Source organism: Mandrillus leucophaeus, unplaced genomic scaffold (genome assembly GCF_000951045.1).
Source record: "Mandrillus leucophaeus isolate KB7577 unplaced genomic scaffold, Mleu.le_1.0 Scaffold676, whole genome shotgun sequence".
NCBI lineage: Eukaryota > Metazoa > Chordata > Mammalia > Primates > Cercopithecidae > Mandrillus > Mandrillus leucophaeus.
This window is the reverse complement of record NW_012107319.1, coordinates 1594051-1621701: the sequence shown is the minus strand read 5'-3', so window position 1 is coordinate 1621701 and position 27651 is coordinate 1594051. Positions and strand designations below refer to the sequence as shown.

Below are 27651 nucleotides of genomic sequence, written 5' to 3'. Positions count from 1 at the left end.
AAAAAGAAAAAGAAAGAAAATCCTTCCTGAATTTTATGACCTGCTTCAGTGGAGAAGGGGCTGGGGGAGATCAAAGTGACCCTCCTGCTTCTGCTGTTTTCTCAGATTCCTTCAGCTTAAAGTATTCAGTACATCAAGGTGCCATATTTTAGTTTAGCATGTCCAGAGCCCCATTACTGGTATCTCTTACATGTGGTTCATCTCTGCCCCTATGAAATTCCTGTGCATTCTTTGCCCTGCCACTGGGGGAAGCACAGTTCCTTCCCCATATAGCTCTCTGCTTTTTGTCTGTTGGTTTTGATTTTTCAGTCTCACTCTCAGCCATTGCATCTTTCTCAGGCTTGAATCAAGGCATCACTAATCCCAAATGTCCCCCAGTTGCCGGAAATACATAACATCCTCCTTAATTGGTCTTGCCAGCATCCGTTCTTTAAGGTTTGAGATGAAGGAGGTGGTGATAGCACCCTCGTCCATCCTACCACACCTTTTTGCAGGAGAGAGGGTTTGGAGTACAGTACTTCCTCTAAAGAAATTCTTTACAGATCCCTTTTCTTTCTAACCCCCTTCTCATATTAAAAAAGAAGAAATTTCTTGACGTGCTTGAGGGCGTTCCAGAGTTGTGTAGCAGGATCATCAGCCATTTGCTTTCTAAATTATGCAAATGATGATCTGTCTTATAAATCTTGGAATCTTTTATGTGTTTCATGCTTCATTGGTACCTCAGTCAAAAAAATTTTTTTTTTTTTAAAAAGAGTGGAGGGTAAGGTGTCATCTTTTGAGCTTTTTAAAATAAATATTAGAAAGGGCTTTTTGGTCATTAGGATTTTTCCAAACATAAAAGAACCATGATGAATCACAGTTTGACAAAGTGTTTTAACTGTCTGGATGGAAGATGATATTCAGTTAGAGGAAATGGAAACAAGTGGTTGTCCAACATTTGTCAGAATTATTGTAACCATAAAAGTCATCCATAAAAAGTAATCCAGTTGATTTTGTTTCCATTTTAGTAATATATTTAGGTCAAATCAGACAAGGTGGTGCAGCGTTTGATATAAAGGCTTGGTATCACGTGAACATCCTGCTTTGGAGATTTGTGTACCATTCTTTCTAGAGATTGTAATTTATCTTCTAGGACTTATTTTTGCGATCTTATTTCAGATTTTTTATTTCCTGCAGATCTTGTTTTTTGATTTTGTTGTTTATACTGTGCAAATCCATTTTTCTCCTGTGGTTTAATAGTCATACATTCTCTTATTCTTAAGGTGATTGCCTTTAACTTAAGGCACTTACTGTCTTAGTTTGAGCATCTCTGTGCCCTCCCACTGTCCCACGTGAGCGGGGCAGGTTTATTTGGGACATGATCGCAGGAAGTATAGTGAAAGACTAGGGAGAATGAGGCAAGGAAGGGAGAAACAGTGAAGTGTTCTAAGTATCACTGTGGGCCACTAGGGCTCAGTCTCCCTGAGGAACCATGAAGAGAGGCCTCAGGAGCCCAGCAAAGGGAGGCTGAGGTGTTACTTCCACCCCGCAAGAGGTATCACTTCCCCCTTGGGGATGTATCAGAAAAGCCCCCAGCAGAACAGCAGACCCCCTGCAGCATAGGCTGGAGGTAGGGCAGGAGCAGCTGGCACAGGAACTGTCTTCCACTGCTGCACTGAAGCCCGGCTGAGGGGACATGCCTTGCATGCGGCCACAGGCCTCAGCTGTAGGGTTTGTTTATTTACCTCCCTTGATTATGTAAACATCTTCCCTTCACACAAGCACTTTGGCACATTCCCACATTTCTCTGGTCTCTCCCCATTCTGTCGCCTGCTAAATAATTTTGGGGTTGTTGTGGACATACTTTATCTTTTGGTCTTTGATTTTTTTAAATAACGTCGAGCTTTTCTTAATCATTCTTACTGCCTATATCTCTGGCACTATCTGTTTTTTTTTTTTTTCCATCATATATGCTTCCTCTAAGAGGTTTTTATGGTTAAGTGTCTGAGACCTTGAACACTTGGAAATACCCTGTTGTGCCCTCAAATTTAAATGGCAGTGAGCTGGACATAAAGCTGTAGGCTTAAAGGTAATTCATTGAGTTTTATGATAAAGAACAAATTTTTTTCTTTTTCTTTTTTTTTCTATTTGAGACAGAGTCTCTCACCCTTTTGCCCGCGCCGGAGTGCAGTGGCACAATCACAGCTCACCGCAGCCTCAACCTTCCAGGCTCAAGCAGTCCTCCCACCTCAGTCACCTGAGTAGCTGGGACTACAGGCGTGCGCCACCACGCCTGGCTGGTTTTTGTATTTTTTGAAGAGGTGGGGTTTTGCCATGTTGCCCAGGCTGGTCTCGAACTCCTGCGCTCAAGCGATTCACCTGCCTTGGGCTCTGAAAGTGCTGGAATTATAGGTGTGAGCCACCGTGCCCAGCACAGTTTCTTAAAATATAATTACATAATGTTTTTTTTTAAATTTGCGGTTGAGGTAAATATTACAGCTCAAGTAAATATAAGTGTATTTATCAGTATGCTAATGTGATCTCTTCAGTTTTATTTTCCCAGACATTCTGAGAAGGTCTCAGGGTGTCTTTGTCTCTCTCTTTCTGCATTTTGAATAATTCATTTATTATTTGGATTAAAACCTGTTTTTAGGCCAGGCACAGTCACTCACACCTGTAATCCCAGCACTCTGGGAGGCTGAGGCAGGCAGATTGCTGGAGCCCAGGAGTTTGAGACCAGCCTGGGCAACATTGGGAGACCCCGTCTCTACAAAAAAACAAATAAACAAACAAACAAAAAACAAAGAATTAGCTGTGCATGATGACGTGCTCCTGTAGTCCTAGTTATTCGAGAGGCTGAGGGGTAAGGGGTCATCTTTTGAGCTTTTTAAAATAAATATTAGAAAGGGCTTTTTGGTCATATATCACCCCCCAGTGATATATAGATATATAGACTATTTTTGGCTCTAGAGTGTCTTAGACAGCCCAGACATATCTTGAGTCTTAGTAGAAAACTTTTATACCAGAGGGATCTGTAAGGAAGCAGTAATGTTAAGAAAACATGCCTTGATTTCAGGAAATCCTCTTGACCCCCAGGATGATTTTCCCTTGTTGCTTACATGCCTGCTTTTATCACCATGCTACCTGAATCAATAGCTAATAATTTATAAAACTGCTTCTTCTAAGAGGTTTCTGCTTATTTTTAGTCTTTGATATTATCAGCCTAAAATGACAGTTGATGGTTAAAATACTGTCAATGGATACAGTATGGGTGGGTAAAATTATGTAGTTAAACAGGGTAAAACTAAGTTTCCCCCACCTCTCTCTCTCTCCCTCTCTCTCTCTCTCTCTCTATGTGTGTGTGTGTGTGTGTGTGTGTGTGTGTGTGTGTGTGTATAACTCTCGGTATTGGCTTTCGAAATTATGTTCCTTAGGATCGCTGGTATTCTACTGAAATAAAATAATACAATTTATTTAAAAAGTGAATCGAATGAGCAAATTATGATTTTTCTCATAAATTTTTCTTAAATCCTTGCTGAAAGAAATTAAGCAAATGACAAATTTTTCTGAAATCTGCACTGAAATTAAGAAGCAAATTAACAAGAAGAATTTGGCAACAACCTGTAATTTTAGTTTACTATTCTCTCTAGCCTTTATAATGGAATTAAACCAGTATTTTATGGTATTCCAAAAAGAATGTGTATGGTTTTGAGGGTACTTTGACAGTAGAACACATTTGAGAACCACTGTTTTTGGTAAAAATGAAAATAGAGTTTATATGTTGAAAAGTAAAGAAGAGTGGTACAAAGATGAGTTCAACATTTATTCACATAAAAGTTGTTTTGAGTGGATAAAAGTTGCCCCCATTCTGCATGAGATTGTGTTATTAATGTAAATGTAATATGTTAATGTAAATAACTTGATTGATTGATTGATTGATTTATTGACTGTGAACTTACAGGAGCCCAGGCTTGTGTGCTCGTGTTTTCTACCACAGATAGGGAATCTTTTGAAGCAGTTTCCAGTTGGAGAGAGAAAGTAGTAGCTGAAGTGGGAGATATACCAACTGTACTTGTACAAAACAAGATTGATCTCTTGGATGATTCTTGTATAAAGAAGTAAGATGGCTACTTTTGGGGGAGGAGGGACAGTAATTCTATAAACAAGACATTTTAATTTTTGCATAGTTTTACAGGATCTAGGAAAAATTCTATACTTTCATTTTGAAGGCTTTAATTACTTAAATATTTTAATTTACTTAAAATTTCTATGAGCTATTCTGTGTGATTGGTTTGGCTTAAAAAATTCATTCTGATTCCTAAGTAGAGAAAATTAAAGGAATAAAATTTGAAGGCTCTTTTAGAATTTCTTGTCTTTGCACAAGAAATCTAATTCTTCATGTTAAGTCAAACCTTAATATACTAAGAATGTTAAGAAAAGCATCCCTAGATTTTGTAATATCCAGAATAAGTAGCTATTCTTGTTGATGAATTTTAATTAAGGGTTCAGATTCATATTGTTTTGTATATTCAGAACTCTTATGCTCAAATTTGTGAGCAGATTTCTGTTTATAAATATTTACTCATTGCATTATTAATATTTTTGCTAGCTTTGAAAATATTTGCTTGGTTTTTACCTTTTTTTTAAGTCTTCTTATGTTAGTTATCTGTTGCTGTATAACAAATTAACCCAAAACTTAGTATCTTAAAACAACAGACATCTATTACATCACAGTTTCTGTAGGTCAGGAATTTGGGAGTGGCTTAGCTGGTGGTTTTTCATGAAGCTGCAATCAAGATGTTGGCTAGGCCTCTTCTCACAGAAAGGCTTCACTGGTGCTGGACCATCCATTTCTATGATGGCTTATTCACTTGGCAGGAAGCCTTAGTTCCTTGTCAGATGGGCCTCTCCTGTTCTCACAACACGGCGGCTGTTTCTGCCAGAGTGGGTGATCCAAGAGAGAGCAAGACAGAAGCCCAGTGTTTCTTATGGCCCAGTCTTAGAAGTCACATACTGTCCCTTGTATGTTAGTGGACACCCAGACCAACCTTGATTACGGTGTCGGAGGAGACTACCCAAGGGGCTGAAGACCAGAAGCCAGGGGAATAGCGGGAGCCTATGGGGTATGTTTACAACTCTCTAATGACATTAATATCAGGAGTCCACAACCAGGACTCCTGATAAAACTAAAATTAGGAGTACAATTTGGAGATACAGTCATTAATATAGTGACTTCGGATTTAGGCAGCAAAATTGTTTCATGGCCAGTAAGAATAAAATAAGTAATTCACTATAAGATTTTTAGAGTTTAACTACAGGTGTTCTTAGGAGGAGAGAAAATTAATTCAAATATTATATAAAGAAAAGTGATATTTTCTTATTTTAGGGCTAGAGATTAATGACTTTATAGAAAAGTCTTCTGTGACACATACGGTATAATAGTTGGTGTTTATTTCTCAAGAGTAGTGAAGACTAAAATCAGTTCAGGCACTAAGTGAAAACATAGCTTTCAACTGATTTTACTTAATTGGGCATTGATATCAAGCTCCTTTAAAAAGAAATATGAAAATTTTCTAAAAGATCTGATCCCCCTTCCCTGCCAAACTGTATTCAGTACATGTAATTAAAAGTGATTTAAAAAACAAGCTATCAGAAGGCACCTTTGTAAAGTATTTTTTTTTTAATTGATGTGCAGTGAGGAAGCTGAGGCACTGGCAAAAAGGTTAAAGTTAAGGTTCTACAGAACATCAGTGAAAGAAGATCTAAATGTGAATGAAGGTAAATTACCTTTTAAGGATACATATTGCAAAAATAATTTTATTCTTGCGCTTTTAAAATTGTGTTGTTTAGAAATTATATTTATAATGAGAAGAAGTTTTTTTGTCACCTAACATTAAGTAGAATTTAAAGGCATTCTACTTTTTTTCATTAGTGCTTAATTATTTACTAATGCCCTTGAATACTTTTTATCCTGGTGAGGTTTTCCATTTTATTATTATCTTTGAAAAATGTAAGCTATGTATGTAGAGTATATGCAGTGTATGTAGAGTATATGCATATGTGATTTTGATGCCTACCTGTTAAAAATAACTCAGTTGTTTTAGAACTCCACGGTAGTCGATATTCCACTAGGTAGTTACAATGACTTTAATTTGTTTAATAGTATTTCCTAGTTTAAGAAAGTGAAATTAGAGAAAGATGATCAGTTATTTTTCTCATTCTAGAATTGCCAATTATTTAGACTGCAACTAGATATTCTCTTGGATGTCTGTTTTGGATACTTTTCTTCACATAAAGAAAGTAGACATCTTTTCAAGACTGAGTCTGTTTAGTGTTGCTTAATATTAATCACTATTCAGATACTTAGAAGAGCCAATCACTACAAGTATTATTTCACTTATTTACTAATAAAATACCATTACACATTTGTTAATGTTATCATTGTACTCAGATACTGCCCAAATAATTTTTAAAAGTTGAATTTTTAACTAGATTGTATGCTCCTAATTCTAACTTTAAATTTGTTTAGCAAGTATAAATATTATAAATGATGTGAAATAACAGATTTACATGCATAAATCATTGACCTGGTTCTGGATGTTTTCTTTTTATTCTAGTTTTTAAGTATTTGGCTGAAAAATACCTTCAGAAACTCAAACAACAAATAGCTGAGGATCCAGAGCTAATGCATTCAAGTAGTAACAAAATTGGTAAGCACCTAGGACATTTTAGCCCATGTTTACTTGGTAAGGTTGTTTTCCATTCATTATTATTATATTTACTTTAAAAAATACATATAATATGCTAATTTCTTTCAGAAATGTCATTTAAAAGTGATTATTAGACTGATAACTCTGATTATTAAACTGATAAGTGTCAGGTCTCTTGTTAAAAGGTATATTGCGTTCATGGGGGTTTTTTTGCCATTGAATTTTATAAATCCATTTGATAGATTAAACACAGCAGAGATAAAGACTTTTTGTAAAGATCTGTCCTGTATATAAAGGAGCTTTATAACACTTATTCTTCTGAATCTATACTTATACCGGCTCTTACCTTTTCCTTTTCTTACCATCTTGCTTACTACCCATTACTAATTTTGCTTTTTCTTATGTTAAATGCTAGCTAAACTTTAGCATTCCCTGAAGAACAAGTGTGTTGTATTCTCTTTCACAATGACTGCCTGACCATGTCTCTCTTCTTGGTTTGGATTCCAGGAAAATGAGAGCCAAAGTTGCTGGTTTTAAATCTTTTGTATAGTCTCTTAAGGAATTCATATCTGTATTCCATCCCCCTTCAGTACATACATAGAAACAAACACATTATTTTCTAGACCTGTTTTAACTTAGATTTTTCCTGGATTCTGGCTTTTTTTTTTTTTTTTCCTTCTGACTTCGCCATTTTCATTGCAAAATTTCTTGCCATCAGAGACCTTAAATGCTTTGTGAACACAGGACACTTACAGTAAGCCTCTACCTGGTGTGGTCTCCTTGGCCCCACTCTTGTCTTCTTCATATCTACTGATTAATGCTTTATCTAATAAGACTTATTGTGGAACAAAGTAAATGCAGATTCTCTTCATTCCAACATTTAAAGATGGGTTTGCCCTTCCTTCTGTGCAGCCTCCTGCCACACCATTATATATATGTACCCCATTTACTGGTTCTCTCAGAGGTCTTGATCTTTTCTGAGTATGCCCCATGCTTTCTTGCTTCTTCACTTTTGGTCATTTTTTTTTCTTCTATTGAGAATGACCTTTTCCCCATCTTCTGTCGAAGGAACACTTCATTCCTCAAGGCCTTTCTAGAAAGTTCTCAATTGTGTATCTGCCTGCCTGAAGAACACACAGCCTCCATACTTTTTCTTTCTTTCTTTTTTTTTTTAATTAAAGAAACACGCTCTCACTGTGTTGCCCAGGCTGGTTTTGAACTCCTGGGCTCAAGTGATCCTTCTGCCTCGGCTTCCCAAAGTGTTGGGATTATAGGTGTGAGCCACTGCCCAGCCTCCATCTTCTAAAAGAATAGACATCTAAGTCCAGGGCATTGCCAAGTGCCCAGTTCTACCTTCTTCATGTAGTTTTTCCTTTCTTATGTATCAGATGCAATCTGTCCTTCCTTTGAACCTTCTGTAAGATTTTGTCTCTTTTATGACACTTAACACATAATTTCATATGGCATTACTTGTTTACTGTCTTGTCTTATTACATTGTAAACTTCTTGTAGGTGAGAATTGGTCTTAGTCACCTTTGTATCCCTGACAGTATCTTTGGCCCAGAATTTTGTGTGTCATGGATGCTAAATCATTCATAAATTGGAGATTTCATTTTGTGAATACCACAGTTCAAAATGGAAACTATAAAGTTCTTTATCTTTTAGCTACTCATCACTTTTATCTGTGGGCCACTTTTTTACTGTTTTAGCACAAGTAGGAAAAACCTATCTTACTAGTATTAACACAGAATCTCACAAATAGCTGGGTGTGGTTGCTCATGCCTATAATCCCAGCTATTTGGGAGGTTGAAGCAGGAGGACTGCTTGAGGCCAAGAGTTTGAGACCAGCTTAGACAACATAGCAATATCCTCTCTCTTAAAAAAAAGGAAAAATTAGCTGATGGCACATTCCCGTGCCTGTAGTCCCAGTTACCCAGGAAGCTGAGGCAAGACTGCTGGAGCCCAGGAGTTGAAGGGTGCAATGAGCTATGATTGGACCACTGCACTCCAGCCTGGTGACAGAGCAAGACCCCGTCTCTTAAATTAAAACACACACACCCCTCACAAATACTGTTGTTACTGTTGTTAACTAAAAGTTAGGTATTCTTGAGGAAGTCATGTGAAGTTAATAAGTTATTAAAATTATCGCATTTGCCGGGCGCAGTGGCTTACGCCTGTAATCCTAGCACACCTGTAATCCCAGACGGGTGGATTGCCTGAGCTCAGTAGTTTGAGACCAGCCTAGGCAACATAGTGAAACCCTGTCTCTACTATAAAATACAAAAAATTAGCCGGGCGTGACGGCGGACGACTGTAGTCCCAGCTACTCGGGAGGCTGAGGCGAGAATCACTTGAGTCCGAGAGGCGGAAGTTGCAGTGAGCTGAAATCACGCGACTGCACTCCAGCCTGGCGACAGAGCGAGACTCCGTCTCCAAAAAATAAATAAATAAAATTATTGTATTTACTGATTTCAAATGTCAAAGATAAATTGTTAGTCAAAAGATGCGGAACATTGTGTAGAATATGCCACAACTTAGGTAGAAAAGAGAATATATATGCATTTTAGCTTATATATGCATAAATTGTATCTGGAGGGATAAGTAGGAAGAGTAATAACATGCGTACCTTAGGGGAGGAAAACTGGCAAGGGGTGAAAATCTGGGTGAAAAAGAGCCCTAATGTGACCGCTTTTATAGCCTTGGAACTTTGTACCATGTGTATTAGCTATTAAAACTAAAACAAAAGCTTTCAAATCATAAATCTGTGTCCATTGATGTATGAATGGATAAGCAAAATGTAGTATATACATGCAATGGAATATTATTCACCGTTAAAAAGGAGGGAAATGCTTCAGGTTCTAACGTCGGATGAACCTTGAAGACATTATGCTAAATGAAATAAGTCAGTCACAAAAAGACACTATTATTCCATTTATATAAGGTAGAGTAGTTAAAATCATAAGAGACAGAAGATAGAAGGGCGGTTGCTGAGGTCTGCAGGGAGGGGGAATGGGAGTTACTGTTTAATGGGTATGGAGTTTCAGTTTTAAAGATGAAGAATTACGGAGATGGACAGGGGTGATGGTTCCACAACATTACAGATGTATTTAATACCACTGAACCGTATGCCTAAAAATGGTTAAGATGGTAAATTTGGTTGGATTTTACTGCAATTGTAAAGATACTGTAAATACTTGAAAATATTACTTTTACTAACAAGCTGGATGCAACAGGTAACTCTGAGGCGTGTCAGTGGCAATCACTGTTTTCCTTCAATTTATACAGGTGTGTTTAATACATCTGGTGGAAGTCACTCGGGTCAGAATTCAAGTACCCTCAATGGTGGAGATGTCATCAATCTTAGACCCAACAAACAAAGGACCAAGAAAAACAGAAATCCTTTTAGCAGCTGTAGCATACCCTAAGATGTTTTGGGACGAAAATAATTGAATTACATTGTGCAGTTCATTAAGAAACCCATCCAGCTGTCATGGTATGTTACAAGGTTTTCAGCAGACTGCACCTAATGGCTCCCTGAAAGTGACAGACTTAAATATTGCTCTGCAGTGCTTTTCAGAATGTAGAGTGAGACCTCTGGTGGAAAAATTATTGCCCTGTGGACTCCTTTAATTTTTTTTACATTAGACGAAGCTTCTCCTATTTTTAAACGAATGCTATAAGAAATTTCAAACACAGGTTTTGCTGAATTTTAAATGCTGGAAAACATAAATGAAATGCCTAAATATATTGTTACAGATTTTAATACTATGGATCAAGGAAGGATAGCATTCTTTTCCTGAAATTGATCATCTAGCTTTTCTGCGAAATAATATTGAATCTGAATACTTTCACAAAATAATACTGAAAGGTAAACCCTAAATCTTGCCAGCCTGCATTAGTATTTCGGCATTGGTACTTGTGCAATATCTGTGTAATGTAGAATGTGAGTTGTGCATGCAGATGTCTGGTACTGGAGTAAGCTGAAGGTATGTGCAGTATTTAAGAAAATGTACATTCTAATTCACTTATAAAACCATTTACATATTGTGTATATGTTTTTATTTTCAAATGAGAAACTCTAGACATATATTTTGCAAAATGAGCTTGGGTTTAAAAAGCGCTTTGTGCCAAAAATATCATACCTAATTTTTATAGTGCTTTACTATCAGAATTTATAGTTTATTATATCTTTTAAAAGCAGTAAGCAGTTTCCGTCTGACAGCATAGATAAAAGAGGAGTATAGGAATTTGAATGCTAGAGCATCTCCCAGGTGAGCCTTATTGCAAAATCTTTTTGGTATAGTCACCCATAAGCATGGTGAGCTCCTGCTGTCATAAGGTCAGCCAAAGCCCCTTAAGAAGGTACACAGCACATCTACAATCATTCAGGAGGTCCTGTGAAGTGTGCTGATGCATCTAACACCTTTTGCTGCTCACTGAGAACCCAGCTTTGAACTTACAAGATTATACTAACCATTTTTAAAGTGCACAAAAATATTATTATTAGTCTTAACTAAAATTACAGGTTTTATAATGCCCTGCAACTCTAAACCATCCTTTTGTTTACACATTTTTGTATGGTATTTTAAGATTATCACTTCAAAATTTCTATAACCTTCAGTTTGTATAGCACTTTCTCAGGAGCTGTCAGTCCCACATACAAAATCATTTCTTTTACAAAATGATTTAACATGGAATCATGTGTCAGAGCATAAATTTTGTCACTTGGGACAGTAGCTTTCCAGCTAAGATAATTGCGTGAACTCTGTGAAAACTGATTATCACTCATCAATGGCTTTATTTTTAACCTATAAATAACCCCTTTCAATATACCTGGTTTTTACAGCATTTCAAAATATGTAAAAATAACTTTTCTTGGAAAATGTGTCATGAAGTCATTTTTCATTATTTGTACTAAAAAATGTTTTACGTACGCCTTTCGTGTTTTCTCTTGTTTTTTGTTTTTTAAGTCTTCCATCTGCACTCTCCTCGTCCTCCTAATGTTGCGAAAATCAAATTTCCTGGGTGTGTCCTTGTTAAGTGATGAAAAGTAAATGTTCTCTTTGCCATTTTAGGTTGAAAAATAAAAAAACTAAAAAGAGTAAATTTCGCTTTTCATTATATTGAAATGATCTGGCATTATCTATTTCACAGTAATATAAAATGTTTATTCTTATGTCACCAGTTGTCACCACTCCCATTGCTGACAATGACATAGGTTTTGGGGGCAAAACTCAGTTCCTAACAGTGGATACTGCTAATGAGTCATCTTTTCTACTCTCTTCAAATTGTCTCTTTAATTTTTGCACAAAATAATATTTTACAGTAAATAGTCTTTTGGTCTTTATTGGCAGAAAAATCACTTGTTATATGTGTTCTAGTTGTTTTTCATATTAGTTATGTGGCTAAAGGCATGTTACCTATATTTAAAAAAGTAATCTCTGAGGATAGTTGCAGTTCCTGTAATATTTGCAATATAATTTTATGTACTTAGTTTTATCTTTTTTAAAATAAGAACTGAAGAGAGATCTTTGTTACATATTTGAATTTTTAATTTGCACTGCCGTATTTTAAAACTAACCATAATTAGTCATTTAAAATAATTAAGTAGTCCTGAAAGTCAGCCATATGTTAATTTCTCAATTTAATCAATTCTTAAAGCTTTCAAAAATTGACATTTTTTTCCAAGACCCTTCATTCTCTTAAATAACTTTAATTATTTTATGAAACCATGTATACTGAAGAAAAACTTTTCCAAGATTCCAGGTGATTGTGCATTTGTGCTCTAATCTACTTTTTTAACATTACGGCTAATCTTTTGCGTAGACACATTGCTGTGGAATAATTGCCGTATTTCCAAGTTCCTCAGGTTTCCCTTTCCTTTTCCAGTCTCTATGAATTAAATAGTATACAGAATAACCCACATAAGGCAATATAGTTAAATAAAACCAGGTTAAATGATTTCCTTTGTATCTGCCCAAAGTTGATAGCACACATGTATTTTTTCAAAATAAAGCTAAAACTACCAAAAAGAGGATGAAAGCTTTCCTCATTATGGAGTGAAGTTTTAGGTGGTTGCTTTAGAAGTTGGCAGTGCAGTGCTCAGAAAGAACTCTCAACATGTACTCCTTGGACCTGAGTTTTGGGAAATTGGACCTTTTCTGAAGATCTTAGAATAGGGAGTTGGCCTTAGGACGTAGTGTCCCAACTTAGTGTTGGACCCTTTTAAGATATTGTTAATTATTAGCATCCTTTTCAAAACCTTTGGAATAGTTACTGGTAACCTGATAAAATGTTCCCATTAATCTGTCATTAGTCTGTCTGTTTCTCTGAAAACAAAATGAACTGATGAGGTGAAAGCTTGTTCCACGTGGCACCTACCTAATGAACAGGACTTACTCAGTTTTAACTGTTAAGAATGTCATGTGTACTATTGTCACTCCTTACGTTTTCAGCTATAAAACATGTAAGTCTATCATCATACAGATGAATTCATTTGCTAACAAAATATTTAAAACCGGCAGTAGACTCTGAAATATTCAATCATAAAACTCCTGGCTAACTGGATGATTTGGCTATAATAATCTTCATTAAGTGGTACTTCTTTTCATCTCTCTCTCAAAATATCTACAGTAGGATGTTAGTAAATGGTCTTTTAAAAATAAAAAATTTGGGATAAAAGGAAAATGAATTCCTTCTATATTTTTGTTACTAATAAATAATGCTTTTGTAAATTTGAATGGAAAACCACTTGTATGGATTGCTATTTGGTTGCAGTTATACTCTGGAGCTTAATTTAAAACACACTACTCAATAAAAATTTCATGAAGGATGAATTCCAATAATCAAAAAATAAATGCATTTCAAAGCTAAAATTTTGTGTGATATGTATGATTGTATCAACAGTGTGGAACTAAATAGTAAAATATATAATGCAACTTCTTTAAAGATCAAAGCAACCTAAAATTATTTCATATTTCAGATACTCTGCCAATAGTTAATAACCTCATTATATTGAAAGCAGTGCTAACAAGAAATGGCAGGAGGGCTACCCTAAAATTGTTTATTATATGCTGGGAATGGTATGGAATTGAGATAGGGCAAAACATACTCTATATGCACTTACAGTCTATATAAAAGACAATAGTTTAAATGAGGGTAAAAATGTGACTCAGGAGATTGATCATCATTTGAAAATAAATTATACTCCCATTCTTATAAATAAAAATACATGTTAAGAATCAACACATTGGCCAGGCGTGGTGGCTCATGCCTGTAATCCCTGCACTTTGGGAGGCTAGGGCAGGCGGATCACAAGGTCAGGAGTTCGAGACCAGCCTGGCTAATATGGTGAAACCCTGTCTCTACTAAAAATACAAAAATTTAGCCAGGCATGGTGGCGTGCGCCTGTAGTCCCATCTACTTGGGAGGCTGAGGCAGGAGAATCGCTTGAACCTGGGAGGTGGAGGTTGCAGTGAGCTGAGATCGTGCCACTGCACTCCAGCCTGGGCAACAGAGCAAGACTCTGTTTCAAAAAAAACAAAAAGAAACCTCATGAAGTAAACGAAAGAAACTATAGAAACTGCCTCCCTAGAATGTATTCGACACTAAACGTCTACAAAATGTTTGTTCCCTTTCCTTCACAGTCTCTTTTCTCTAACTCATACTCCACAGTGTTCCTTGCTACAGTGGATATGTCTTCTACTTGTCAGATAGCCTGGGTGACAGAGTGAGACTCAAAAAAAACAAAACAAAAAAAACCTGGAGATTCACTGCCCTTTAGATGTGGCTCTAGGTACAGAATGCTGGAGACACTGCAAACCAGGGACCCTAAGCAGCTTGGAAATGTGGATCATAGCTCTTCAAGTCTGTGATCAGAAATTAATGACCTCCAAAAAAAAACTCCATTGCAAAAAAAATGGGAAAAACAATGCTAAGAATACCAAGGTCAAGGAGGCAGAACCAGAATAATTTGTGGTAGAAAAAGTCCTGGGCTGATGTGGAAGCCATGGGAAGCAGGGAGCAGTAGTAGTTCCCAGAGTGGAAGGGATTTACGAATGCTGACAATACTTGAGAACTTGAAGAAAACCTGACTATCCATTTCTTAATTTTCAAAAAGCTGGTCAAGAAAAAAATGATGCACACAAAAAAATCATCTCACAGCCTGATGACAGCAAATCAGAGTCTGCTAACAAACCAAGTGGCTTTGCCATAGATAGAATTAATGTTTCCCATGAAATGGAAAGATTTAAATAAGGCAGAGTTGGAGCTGGCAAAGGAAGTAACATAAATGTCTTCAGATTTTAACTGCTTTTTATAAAGAGACTAACTTGGCATTTTTGCAGAGAAAAAGAAGTTCAATATTGCTTGCATTGAGAGAGAGAGACATATATAAAATCAGTTTGGATCCTAATTTGGTTTTTCAGTGTGAAGAATACCTACATTGAAATAAAAAATTGATGTGTTCATTTCAAAATAGTATCTAGGGAAGTTGTTGCGTTTTTTGTATATCAACAGGACTAGTTACTTTAAACAAATAAGTGTTCTCTAGTTGCTTCACTTTATCACAGATAAAAAAAGAATCAACACACTGGCCAAACTTTTTAGTAAACAAAATGCAAACTAAGTGTTAATGCTCAGTGCTGGAAAGAGTTCAGTGAAACAGCTATATTTTAATTACTGAAAAAAGTATAAATTGCTATAACCTTTGTACAAAAAATTTTTAATAAGTGTGTGAGACCATGAAAATGTCTATACCCTTTGATCCAATATAATTCACTGCTGGGCCTTTATACAGAGAAAATTGAAAACAAAAGAAGGAAAAAGCCCTGCGTACAAAAATATGTTGCAGTAATAGCAACAAGCTGGAAGCAACCTAAATGTCCGTAAGATGGGAATGGATAAAGAAAGATATAACTACACAAAATAGAGCTCATTAAGTTGACAAGCAGGCTTTATATCAGCATCTAACTTTTTAAAAAAGGCAAGTTACAATATAGGAATTCTAGAGAATTGATGCATTTGAGAAAAGATGAAGCAGATATATAATTGTTCACAGTGGCAAATTATAGGTGGTTTTCTCACATTTTATGTCATAGTTTCTTGTATATCAAAAAATACATTCATATTATGAGACACAGGAATCTTTACATCCAAAATAATTTGATATAGATGCCTTAACATTGCGGAATGAGACAACTTTGGAAAGATTCTTGTTTTGTGATTCCTTTTTATCCCTCTAAGCACAGTGCTTTGTTAACACTGTGTGTGTAGTAAATGTGTGTGCTGCTTAAGGTAAAGAATTTCTAGTCAACTAAATGCCCAAGGTGACTGCGTGATTCCACGCCAAAGCACAGGAAAAAGCACTGATGCTTTTGCCCCTAGCTGAACACTTGTTTTCCCCCACAAACTGTATTCATCCACAGAATAGTGAAATATGCTAGATCCTAGTACAAGACGAGAATTCAATCTAAAAAATCTCTAGGTAGATAATTAAAATATTGCTAGTTTTGTTATTCACAAAACTGAAGATACTTGATGGAATATTTTCCTCATCTGAAACAACTGTCAGTATCAACTAAGTGGTTATATCTAACATAAAGAACTAGTTATCAATTAAAATAATATTTTATCATTTTTACACCATGTGTATTGTGTAAATGCTGTTGGGTTTGAAGACTAATTGAATTTGCTTTCAGCATTTTGTTGCAGAGTTTTGGTACCAGCTCCTTTAGAATGCTCTAATAGCTTGATGGCCTTGTCAGAGTTTTCAATATTTCTAAGCAGAGTCTCTAATCTTCTCTTAATTTTCTTCTGATCTTCAAGAGCACAGCCAATTACTATGGATTGAAACTTCTGATCAACCGGCCCATGTGGCACCTCGGATGAACATGCACTGTAGAGCGACATTAAATGACTCTTGGCATTTCCCAAATCATCCAGAAACTTATTGACCACCTCATCAATAATCCTTGTGGCATGCTTTAGGGATTCTTGCTGCTGGGGGTTTCTAATTGTTTCTACTGACACTTCAACGGTGAGAGTTCTTCCCATCAAACGGTTTGCAGTCAGATTTAATTCTTCTCTTTCTCCTAAAATATCAATCAATATGAGACATAAACTTATCTGTGTCAAGAACATTAAGGCATTTGTTTGTGACTAAATTTATTATTTAAGTATCTCTGCTATGAAATTTTTTTAAAGATACAAGCTAAAATTATAGCATGTAAGATTAACTGATGAAATGTATTAGATTACAGACAGAGGTTGTAGAATACCATTTCCTGACAATCTTTATATATGGGATACTAGATGACTTCTCAAATTGGCATGTTTGCAAAAGTTTGGGTAGGTATGCATTTGTAACTGGGATGGAGATCAAGTCTTAACACTTTGAGCAGTAAGCACATATAAGATTTATGCTGGGTACAGCTCCAGAGATCAGATGTCCCAGATCTCTCCATAACGACATGTGCATTTATCAGAATACACTGCCCCAAATTTTGGTTGAGAAAATATAGCCATGATAGAAGATAAGCTGGCATCAATACTAGGCACTGACTTCATGCTTCTCCAGATAGAAACAGGACAGTGGTCTAAAGTCTTGACTGGCATGAGGAGCTCTATCAACATTTCATTATTTATATGAAAAAGTCAGCAATCTCCTGCTTCTGTAACTTCCTAATTCATTGATCTTTGGGCAGGACAGTGTAGAGACTAGATCATGGCCTACCATAGATGTGTAACAGTTTTGATCTGGATTTAGATTGCTTACTTATCTCACCAGTCACTTGGCCCAGTAACATGTGGCCTGTGTGGCACCAAAGGAGCCCAAGTAGGAAGTCCAGTGCCGATAAAAAGAAAATCACAAGTGACCTATTCCTACCTATTACATGTTCTTCACATGAAAATGACAGCACAGGCTAGGCGTGATGTCACATGCCTGTAATCCCAGCACTTTGGGAGGCCGAGGCAGGCAAAATCACCTGAGGTCATGAGTTCGAGACCAGCTTGGCCAACATGGTGAAACCCTGTCTTTACTAAAAATACAAAAATTAGCCAGGCGTGGTGGCAGGCGCCTATAATCCCAGCTACTCAGGAGACTGAGGCAGGAGAATCACTTGAACCCGGGAGGCGGAGGTTGCAGTGAGCCAAGGTCGCGCCACTGCACTCCAGCCTGGGTGACGAGTGAAACTCCATCTCATAAAAAGAAAAAAGAAAATGACAGCACATTTTTACATTCATGCCTTTTACTGGTCCTACAAGTTTCCTCATTTTCTCTGCATTTTGTCCCTCTATGTTGTACCTCAATTCATCTTTTTTTTCTTTTTTGGTCTCTACTTCTCTGCTTCCATTCTCACCCTTTTTCCTCTGTGTTTTTTAATCTCTTGCAGTCCAGTAACTTGTGAAGAACTGAAGTTAGGAGTGTGAACCTGGGATAAAACACATGGCCTTACTGCTTGGGGCCAGCTCTTCTGAGCTTGCAGGCTTTTTCCTATCTCTCCCAGCCATGGCTTGGGATAGAGAGCATGCTGGAAGAAATCTCTGAGTAAGTGGCTGCTATAATAAACTGACAGCTGCAGCTGCTCTCTGTGGCTCACATTAAATGCTGTGGCCTAGTATACACATACCGAAAGTCAAGCAAAAATTGACCCACACTTATCATAAACTCTTTAAAGGAGTGTAAAAGACGAGCCCCTTCTGTGGAGATGGCTCTCACCGTCACTGATCTGCCTCATGTCCTGGCTATTTTGGATACTGTGGATCATTTCCAGAAGGATTTCTTTCTCTTGCTCAACAGCAGTTGCTGCTTCTCTCAAAGCTTCAACCCTATAGAAATTGGGAAAACAAAACGGTTATTGTATGCAGGATGTTCTTCCTATTAATTTTATCTCTCATTCAACCCAAATCAAGTTTAAAGATCACCAAACTTTTCAAAACTTCTTCATTTCTGCTTTAAAATTTTTTCATTTTTCTATTTTTTATCCACTTGCCTTTCTCCTATTTTCCTTCCAGCTCATGAGGCAATTCTATTTAGTGTTTATCTAATTAATAGTATTTGTTTTTACAAGATCTGTATTATTTGTATATTTTGAATTTATATCTCATTCTGTGTTTATTTTTTCACTTAGCATCCAGGATCCTATATGTACTTTTTTTTTTTTTTTTGGAGACAGTCTTGCTTTGTCCCCCAGGCTGGAGCACAGTGGCACGATCTCACTGCAACTTCTACCTCCCGTGTTCAACTGATTCTCATGCCTCAGCCTCCGGGCCCAGCTAATTTTTGTAATTTTAGTAGAGACGGGGTTTCGCCATGTTGGCCAGGCTGGTCTCAAACTGCTGGCCTCAAGTGATCTGCCCACCGCAGCCTCCCAAAATGCTGGAATTACAGGTGTGAGCCATCACACCCAGCCCCCTATGTGTACTTCTAATCAGTTGGTGCTACATATTTTATAATACTCCATGTGTATACCTACCTGCTTTTCCTTCTCCACTCTCCCAGAGATGGACACTCAGGTTGTCTACCAACTTCTTATTACTACAAATAACACTTCTATGAATACATCTCCCCTTTGGATCTTGGTGAGGATTTCCTTAGGACATATACCAGGACAGAATTGCTGAGACAAAGGGTATGTGTACTCCACTTTTGACTTAGTACTATGATTATTCTGCAGAATACCTGTACCTGTCCATTCTCCACAGCAAAGCACAGGAGTCCCCATATCCCTACCAACACTCCGCATTTTCCAACTTTCTGTTTGCTGCCAGTGTAGTAGAAATACACTGGTATGTCAGGTTAACCTGCGTTTTCCTAATAATTTCAGACATCTCTTTGTATCCTTGTTAGCCTATTCATAGACTTTTCCTATTTTGTTTTTCTATTTTTAAACAGGAGTTACTGTCCCCTTGCTGATTTGTATACTCAAGAAATTCTTGTTGGTTACAGACATTGCAACCATCTCTCATCCCCTCTTATATGAACCACGTCTGGGATGTCTGGCACTAAAGAGAGACTCTTATTTTGATGTGATCCAATTCATCTTTTTTTTTTTTTTTTTTTTTGCCTTATAGCTTATGCTTTTGAAGTTTTGACCTAAGGTCTTCCCCCTACCCCTTGGTCATATTTTCCTATATTTTCTCTTATTAACTTTATAGTTCTACCTTCCTTATGTCTTTAATCCACCTAGAATCAACCCTTGTATGTAGTTAGTTAAGAATGTTGTTTTTTTTCCAAATAGCCATTTTCCCCAACATTATTTACCAAACAATCCATCTTTCCCCTAGCGAATGCATATTAAGTTTCTCTCTAAAACCTCTATCCCATGCATTAGTGTATTTAACTGTTGTTATACTAGTGCCCAGTTTTGTTTTGTTTGTTTATAGCACTAGCCTTGTACTATACTTTAATATTTGATAGAACATGCCCCTCAATCTTCTTTAAAGATAACTTAGCTATTTATGGACTTTTACTTCTCCATATAAATTCTAGGGTACGTTTATTGTGTTTCTCAAAAAATGAGAGAAATTCGACATCTTTAAAATGTCATTCTGTTTAAGGGCATGATATATGTCTCTTCATTTATTCAGATCTTCTATAGAGTTCTCATGTATTCTTCATAGTAGTCTTTGTAGATATTGTTGCTCTTGTGAATTTGTATTTTCTAGTTGATTTTTACTGGTTTGAGAAATGTTGTCTTTGTAGGTTTATCTTGTCACTGGCAACCTTGATTTACATGTATTCATTTTAGTGTTCAGTCTGTTGATTCTGTTGGTTCTTCTAGGTAAATGATCATATCCATATCATCCATAGTTTTTATTTCCTCCTTCCCAATCCTATTACTTTTCTATTACTTTTTTTTTTTTTAAGAAAAGGTCCTTCAGTACTGTATTAAACAGTGGCAATGATGGGGGTATCTTTGTCTTTTCCCAAATTTAAGGGAAAGTCTCTGTGGCTTTTTTGTTTAAAACCCTCATCAAACTATAGAAGCGCTACTTTCCCCACTTCACTCAACTGCACACACATGCACTCACACTATACATACACATGAATGTGCCCAGTCACTAAAAAACTAAGCTGTGGAATCATGAGAGCAAAATAAAAATATACATATTGTATATTTAACATGTTGTATACTTCCAGGGTACCTTATTATTATGAATTACAGTAAGTTGCCAACTTTTGCAAAATGAAATAGTGACAGACCTATTCCCAGTATTTGGATGGTCTTAGAAGTTCATGAGAGATCTAATCCTAACTGCTGTCTTAAGTGTGCACAGAAAGAACAACTTCACCAATGTTTTAGCATGTTCAATTCCATAAAAGGATCTTCCCCCTACCCCAAGCACACACGTGCCTTTTCCCCTTCGGTTACCCACCTGTTATACCCCAAAATAGTACTGACAGGCTGTAACATCACAGGATATCTTTATTCTTCAAGATATTAAATATATGTCAAAGTCTGTGTTTATAAGACCCACTAAAAGCAAAGAACTGGGAAGAATCTCATGTGACAAATTTGGCTAGAGAACACAATCAAAATACAATATTCTACAAAGTAACAGTAATGCAAGTATCAGGCCCTATTCCAGGACCATTCACTATTTACTTAAACATTTTACATTAGCAATCTCTCAGAAAGATAAACTAGGGCCCAGAACATAGGAAAGAGACTGAGTTGGCACTAAATATTTATGCTAAAAGCACAAACCATGACTCCAATATTTAGACAAATGACACAGGTGAATCATGTGATTGGTAAATGAGAAGATGCTGAAAGAAGAGATTAATTTTTCAACACTTTTTCGGCTGGTATTCAATTGTAAGATGATAAGAGAGAACAACACTATTCTGAAAAGGAAGGTTTCATTTACGAGTTACAGCAATAAGTTCATGTTCTTAACAAAATAGATAAAAAAAGACATTCTAGAAAAAAATAATAAGCCTATCATTCATATGAAAAAATATTTTATCATTAAATGACACCAAATAATTAGATGGAACTGCTAAATTTTGTGTTTTTGGGACCCCCCCCAACCCCACAAGGCTTTTTAAAATACATAATAGAAATTACCAGGGCATTATCCCTGTGAAAACCAGATTTTATCATTTATAGACCTTCTTATATACATTTTTATGTATACTTTTTTCATTTCATGCAAAGGTAAAATGTCATTCCCAGAATGTAAAGATCTCAGGGTTTATTTGGCAACATGGGCTTTTCATGTCCGATTCCCTCTTCAGGTAGCATTCTTTCTCCCTGACCCTTGTCTACTGGGTGATTCCTTTTCAAAACCCAATCGCTTTGGCAGGAATTGTTTCCTTAGCTTCCCCTATCCCCTCCCTTAAGGCAATTCATGCTCCCTTTGGCCCTGGTACATCCATTTACTCTCTGGACTACCTCATATTTTACATTTTTTCTTTTAAAAAGCTGAACCTAGAGCTCTACTTAATTTAAGTAATGTTTGTATTGTTCATCAGCTATTGCTATCCTTAAACTCATATACATGTCTTTTGTCTACAATTTTTCCATTAGTTCTAGAAAATTCTTGGCCGTTGTATCTTTGAATATTCCCTGTCTCCCATTCTATTATTTTCTTCTGGAACTCTGGTTAGAGAAATGTTGGACCATCTCACTTTATCCTTCATGTTTCTTAATATCTCATCTGACAACACTTTTCTTGGCGGAGAGGGGCAGTTCTGTTTTTACTAACAGATCCTGGAAGCAGCTACACGTCCAAATTGGGAAAGAACTTTTCCTCACATCAAGGCTGGCCTGGGCTGTGCTCCTGTAAAACTCTCTGCATGAAATCACAACTAAGCAGGCTTTGACAAAAAGACATTTTAGAGTACTCAATAGGAAGACAAAACCGGAGCGCATGCATCCTCAGCTAGCCCCCAGGTCTTGGGCACCTCACAAACCTCTGCAGCCTCAGTATCAAAACGGCAAACTGCTGGGAGACTTAGGGGAGTACAACAGCAATTTTGCCTAAACTGTGGCTACTATTAATATGTCAGCTAATACAGTATGCAGTGATAACTGCGCCAGCAGTGCCACTACTAGCTGTGCAAAGGGGTCAGTCGCCTATGAAACAGGGATAATAAGGAAACAGTGCTTGTGACTAAATGAAGTAAAGCAGGTAGAGTGTAACTGACTGATAGTACTGACTAAAAAAATTACACACACACACAAGTTAATATGTATAATGTGTCTAGAATTGGCACTGGCATGTATTTATAGTAATAATAGCTATTATATTCTTACCATTATGAATGTGGGCTTATTTATTAATGAGAATTTGTGCTTTCATAAAAAGGAGGGAAAATGGCAAATGCTCATACCATGATTTGAAAGAAATAATTTCTAAAACAGGTTTGTTTTTTCTTTTGAGATGGAGTCTTGCTTGGTCATCCAGGCTGGAGTGCGGTGGTGTGATCTCAGCTCACTGCAACCTCTACCTCCGGGGTTCAAGTGATTCTCCTGCCTCAGCCTCCCAAGTAGCTGGGACTACAGGCATGCACTACCATGTCTGGCTAATTCTTGAATTTTTTATTAGAGATGGTTTTTACCATGTTGGCCAGGCTGGTCTCAAACTCCTGACCTCCCCAGGTGATCTGCCCACCTCGGCCTCTCAAAGTGCTAGGATTACAGGAGTGAACCACCATGCCCGCTAAAACAGGTTCTTAAACTCATAGTTCTGTCTCTTATTCCGTACTCCTATATCAAAAGAATGCTATAATGATCACTTTTAGGCAATGTAAAATTCTGAAGGGTTTCCCTAATTGCCAAAATATTAAATTACATTTACTGTCAAGACATTTTGGTGTAAAAGAAGGGACTAGTGTTTTTAGTGTGAAGAGCCACTCTTCAGTGGCATGTCCTTAGGCAAGCCACTTCATCCTTATGGACCCCACTTCCCTCATTTCTAGGAGAGAGAGCATGTGCCCTCCACCTAACTCAAAGGGTTTTTAAAGTTTCAAATAACAACGTATATTCAGCGTTCTTTTAAATTACAGGCTGTTATACAATATTAACTATGATGCCATCTTGTTTTGTGACTCCTGGAACACAGGCACACCCTAACATGAAACTTTAAGCCAGACGAATGATCCCTATCACCCCTGACCCCAGCCCTTCACTACCTGGGTGCAGGTTAAGCCACAACGAAAGAATGACAGGAAGGCAGAAGGAGCCACTATGTCATAAGTTTTGGGAAACACATAACAACCCAATCTCCCAGTCCTATGATTTTCCCCCCTGCCAGTCTCCAAAACCCATCCCCCAAACATCTTCATTACCATCTTGAGCTTTCTATGAGCTACCCAATACCTAGCACATAGTGGGTGTTCAGTAGCCCCTGAATTTAAGGCCAATTTAGATTGAATTTTTATCTCTTTGAGGAAACTCATCTATTCATCCATATATCATTCCTACATTTTGAAATGTGACATATTTAAGAAAATTCAGGCATAAAGTATTAGAGCCTGGAGAGCCAGGCTTCCTGGGTTCAAATGTGGAGTTTACTGCTTTCTAGTTGTGTGACTTTGGACAAGTCATTTAAGCTTCTAAGCGTCAGTTTCCCTATCTGTAGAATGGTGATAACAGTAACTTCCACAAAGACATGGGGCCTGGTATATAGTCCATGTACATTAAATGAATAAACAATAGCATGTGTTTTAGAAAAGACTTTCACACTGTGTTTTTCCTCTGTTCTCACACTGTAACAACACAGAAGACTACTGTGACCAAATATGTGGGGGATTTTCCCCACCAACAAGCAGTGGACAGCAGCTAAGTATCCTCCAACTCAGTTCCAGTACTATCTACACCTGGACAGTGTCAGATCCCACAAGTTGAAGGCTCAGTCCCCAAGACCCCACTCCCCACCGCTGCAAGTCTAGGCCTCCAGAACTTCCGACCAACTGGCTTCAAATTGGGGTTCCCATGTCCCCCTCTTTGGGTTTAACTTGCTGGAGCAGCTCACAAAATTCAGGGAAACACTTACTTATATGTACCAGTTTATTATAAAGGGTATTACAAAGGACATGGATGAAGAGATGTGTAGCGTGAGGTACAAGGAGTAAGGGGCACAAAGCTTCCATGCCGTCCCTGGGCACATCACCTTCCAGGAGCCTCCACATGTCCAACTATCTGGAAGCTCTCCAAACCCTGTCCTTTCGGGTTCTTATGGAGGCTTGCTTCATTATATAAGCATGAATGATAACCACGTAGAAATGTGACTGGACAAAATGGGTATGCTCTCACTCTAACACAAGACCAGTCTATTCAGATTCTTCTTGGCCTCTGGGTGTTGAATTCCTTCCTCCAGGGCATGGGACAGGACCCTCTCTGGAATGAGGGTCTTTTGACCCACAATCAGACTAGAAACAAGGCAGGCGAAAGAAGGTCAGACAGAGATTCTTTTTCCTGAGGCCTAAAGCACCCCAACATTATAACGTAAGACTGTCATAAGGGTTATGGGAGTTATGAGCCAGGAACTGTGGATGAAAACATTTTATATATATATATAAAAAAATAAAATTGTAATATAGTATTTTTTATAAATTACAATAATTGTTAAAAAGTAACAATAAGCAAGATGGTTTGAGCCACTGAGGAATGCAAAACTCAGACTCCATTTAGAATTGATCATAAAAACAGGGAGAAAAGGGAATCACCTCTGTAGAAGGAAGAAATACAGAAGACAAAATGCAGTCTAAAAAAAGGGCTAGTGTACTGATAAATTCCATTAGAGATAAATGGAAATCCTTTAACAGTTTGTAGAACTGCTGCCAAACATTTTAATCATGTAGATCAGTTCATACTCCAGGTCATGAAGTATGAAATTTCTTCCACAATTGACAGGATGATGTGGTTAGGGAACATTACGTGCACACTTCTAAGTACAAACGGTAAGGTTTTATTCTACCCAGTTACACTACTTTATTAGTTAACATAAAATCAAACTATTAGAGCAAAATTACATATGAGTTTCATGTTTTCATTTAAAAATCAATTTTGTACGCATGATTCTAGTTTTTAATAGTGTAGTGTTCTATGCCATTGCCCATGTGGTTTCAAAAAAACTCTTTAATAGGATCAATGTTAGCATTTTTCTCTATTTTTGCTTACCTTAGGAAATCCTTCCTCTTCAGCTAGTATTACTTTTTTAAAAAGAAAAAAAAAGGCCTACAAAAGTCTAGAATTACTAAAAAAAGTCCTTGAAATGAACAGCCACATATTAATCACTTTTCTCCTCAGCTCAAATGTTAATTAAGCAAGTTGTAATTTAATCACTGATGTGCAGTAATCAGAATTCATTTTACATTAATCAAACATTAGAATATAATAATATTCAAAACCTGAGGCTTTCTTTTTAAGAGGAGCACTTCAGAGGGCTTTTGTACCTACCACATGTGAGGCATTAATTCAAGTTTGAGGACAATGACTCAGCTTGAAGGAAGGCGGGGTGGAGTAACATCCTCCCCATTCCTTTAGGAAAAAATCTTTTCTTTCTGACTAGGGGAGAGCGAGTGAAGTGGTTGAGAACATGCCCTCAACGTTCTGAAGACATGGAGAGAGGTGTGTTACTTGTTATGCGGCTCCCTAAAAAGAAACATCAGTTAGAGGGACTTCCAGTAACTGAGGCCACCAATTTCTACTTGCGCTTTACTTTTTCTGGGAGTGGAACGGGTCAGGTTTGCTAGTATTGTGAAAATCCATGAGGAAGCATTATTTCTCTCTTCCACTTGCCTCATTCTGAGTGGAACCCCAGAACCTTGTGTAGGGCTTAGGTTTCTCTGCTGCCATCCAAGAAATTATTTTGAGTGGAGAATCTCTCACTCTCTGGCTCTTTTCTCCCAATAGTAACAATAATAATGCCTTACTTGTTAAAAGAGATGCCGTGGTTATTGAAGTATTTTCTCGGCAAACGGACACTTCATGTTTGGGTGTATTAATGGAGGGAGATAAAACACACATGCAGTGTTTCCTGAACTTTTTGGCTCACATGCTTCTTTGCTCATGCACAACCTAGAGAAAACTATGGAACCAACTCCTGTGTACAGTTTCAGGGAATTCCAGGTGCCTAACAAGGTTTTCTTTTAACTACAGTTGCTCACAAAATTTACACAGTAACTTGAGACAAACGTTCACAGGAAGTAGATAAAACTTTTCAATATACCGTTAAAGTCTTTCCAAAAATCTATTAACATTATATTGTTTAGAAATTCTGTACAAGTCTACTACTATATTACCTAATAAAATCTTAAGCAAGAAAAAGGGAAAACTATCTTTTCATACTTTGAGGCCAGTGACTAGCACTTCGTCTTCTATGTAGGGAGGTGCCCAATAAATACTGAGAGACAAACGGAACCGCGGAATCCCGTCCGCCAGGTCAGGGGATAAAGAGAAGCCGCAACGTCTTTACTGCACGAAGCACCCGGTAACTTACTGCCTACCCCTCACTCCTCTCTAATCTTTGGTCTCAATGGATTGCTGGGTTGGTTTTGTTTTATTCATTTTTGCTCTTTTAGTGTTCTGAAGCAAGGAAACTTAACTTCACGTGGAGGGCCACTGTAAACTGCTGCCTCCCTTAAAAATGTATGACGGGAGAAGAGTAAGTTAAAAACATTTGGGGCCACACAGAAGGTTCTAGAAGCTCTGCAGACCCACGCTGCCACAGTCCTTAATCGCATGGAATCTCACCTCTTAACTTTTATCTCCTCTGACTTTTTCCTGCTCCCCAACACCTAGGTAAGTTAATCAAAGTGTGGCCACCATCACGCCCTCACAGGTTTAGCTTACAATGCGTTTTCTCTTGGACCAGGGGAGAAAATCCAAGAAATAAACAAAACTACACCACGTCCATCCACAACAAATCCCAACAAGCAACTTCTGTTGCCGCAGCCTCACTGTGCCCCAGGGCCCGGCCCGCCACACGCGGCCTCCGTCCGCTAACC

General features: G+C 37.4%; 2 protein-coding genes across 8 annotated transcripts in view; one reads left to right on the top strand and one right to left on the bottom strand.

Annotated features, from left to right (window-relative positions):
- RAB23 (RAB23, member RAS oncogene family) overlaps positions 1 to 13564 on the top strand; it is a 34977-nt gene extending 21413 nt beyond the window's left edge. For all 5 annotated transcript variants that reach the window (XM_012002081.1, XM_012002082.1, XM_012002078.1 and 2 more), the window contains exons 4-7: positions 3941 to 4097; positions 5675 to 5757; positions 6597 to 6689; positions 9975 to 13564. In XM_012002081.1, coding sequence (XP_011857471.1) covers positions 3941 to 4097; positions 5675 to 5757; positions 6597 to 6689; positions 9975 to 10114 — 473 coding nt within the window. In that variant the 3' untranslated portion in view covers positions 10115 to 13564. The remainder of the gene's footprint in view (positions 1 to 3940; positions 4098 to 5674; positions 5758 to 6596; positions 6690 to 9974) is intronic.
- Positions 13565 to 15390: 1826 nt separating this feature from the next.
- BAG2 (BCL2-associated athanogene 2) lies at positions 15391 to 27645 on the bottom strand. 3 transcript variants are annotated; one of them, XM_012002071.1, is made up of 4 exons: positions 27049 to 27645; positions 26102 to 26296; positions 18409 to 18518; positions 15391 to 16780 (listed from the first exon to the last, which is right to left on the bottom strand). In XM_012002071.1, exons 2-4 carry the CDS (start codon positions 26113 to 26115, stop codon positions 16368 to 16370), a joined length of 537 nt encoding a protein of 178 aa, XP_011857461.1. In that variant the 5' UTR covers positions 26116 to 26296; positions 27049 to 27645; the 3' UTR covers positions 15391 to 16367. The 3 variants fall into 3 exon arrangements, with proteins under 3 accessions (XP_011857461.1, XP_011857462.1, XP_011857463.1); XM_012002072.1 differs by having other exon boundaries at positions 26102 to 26209; positions 27049 to 27080; XM_012002073.1 differs by lacking the exon at positions 26102 to 26296 and having other exon boundaries at positions 26947 to 27069.
- Between the last annotated feature and the right edge of the window lie 6 nt (positions 27646 to 27651).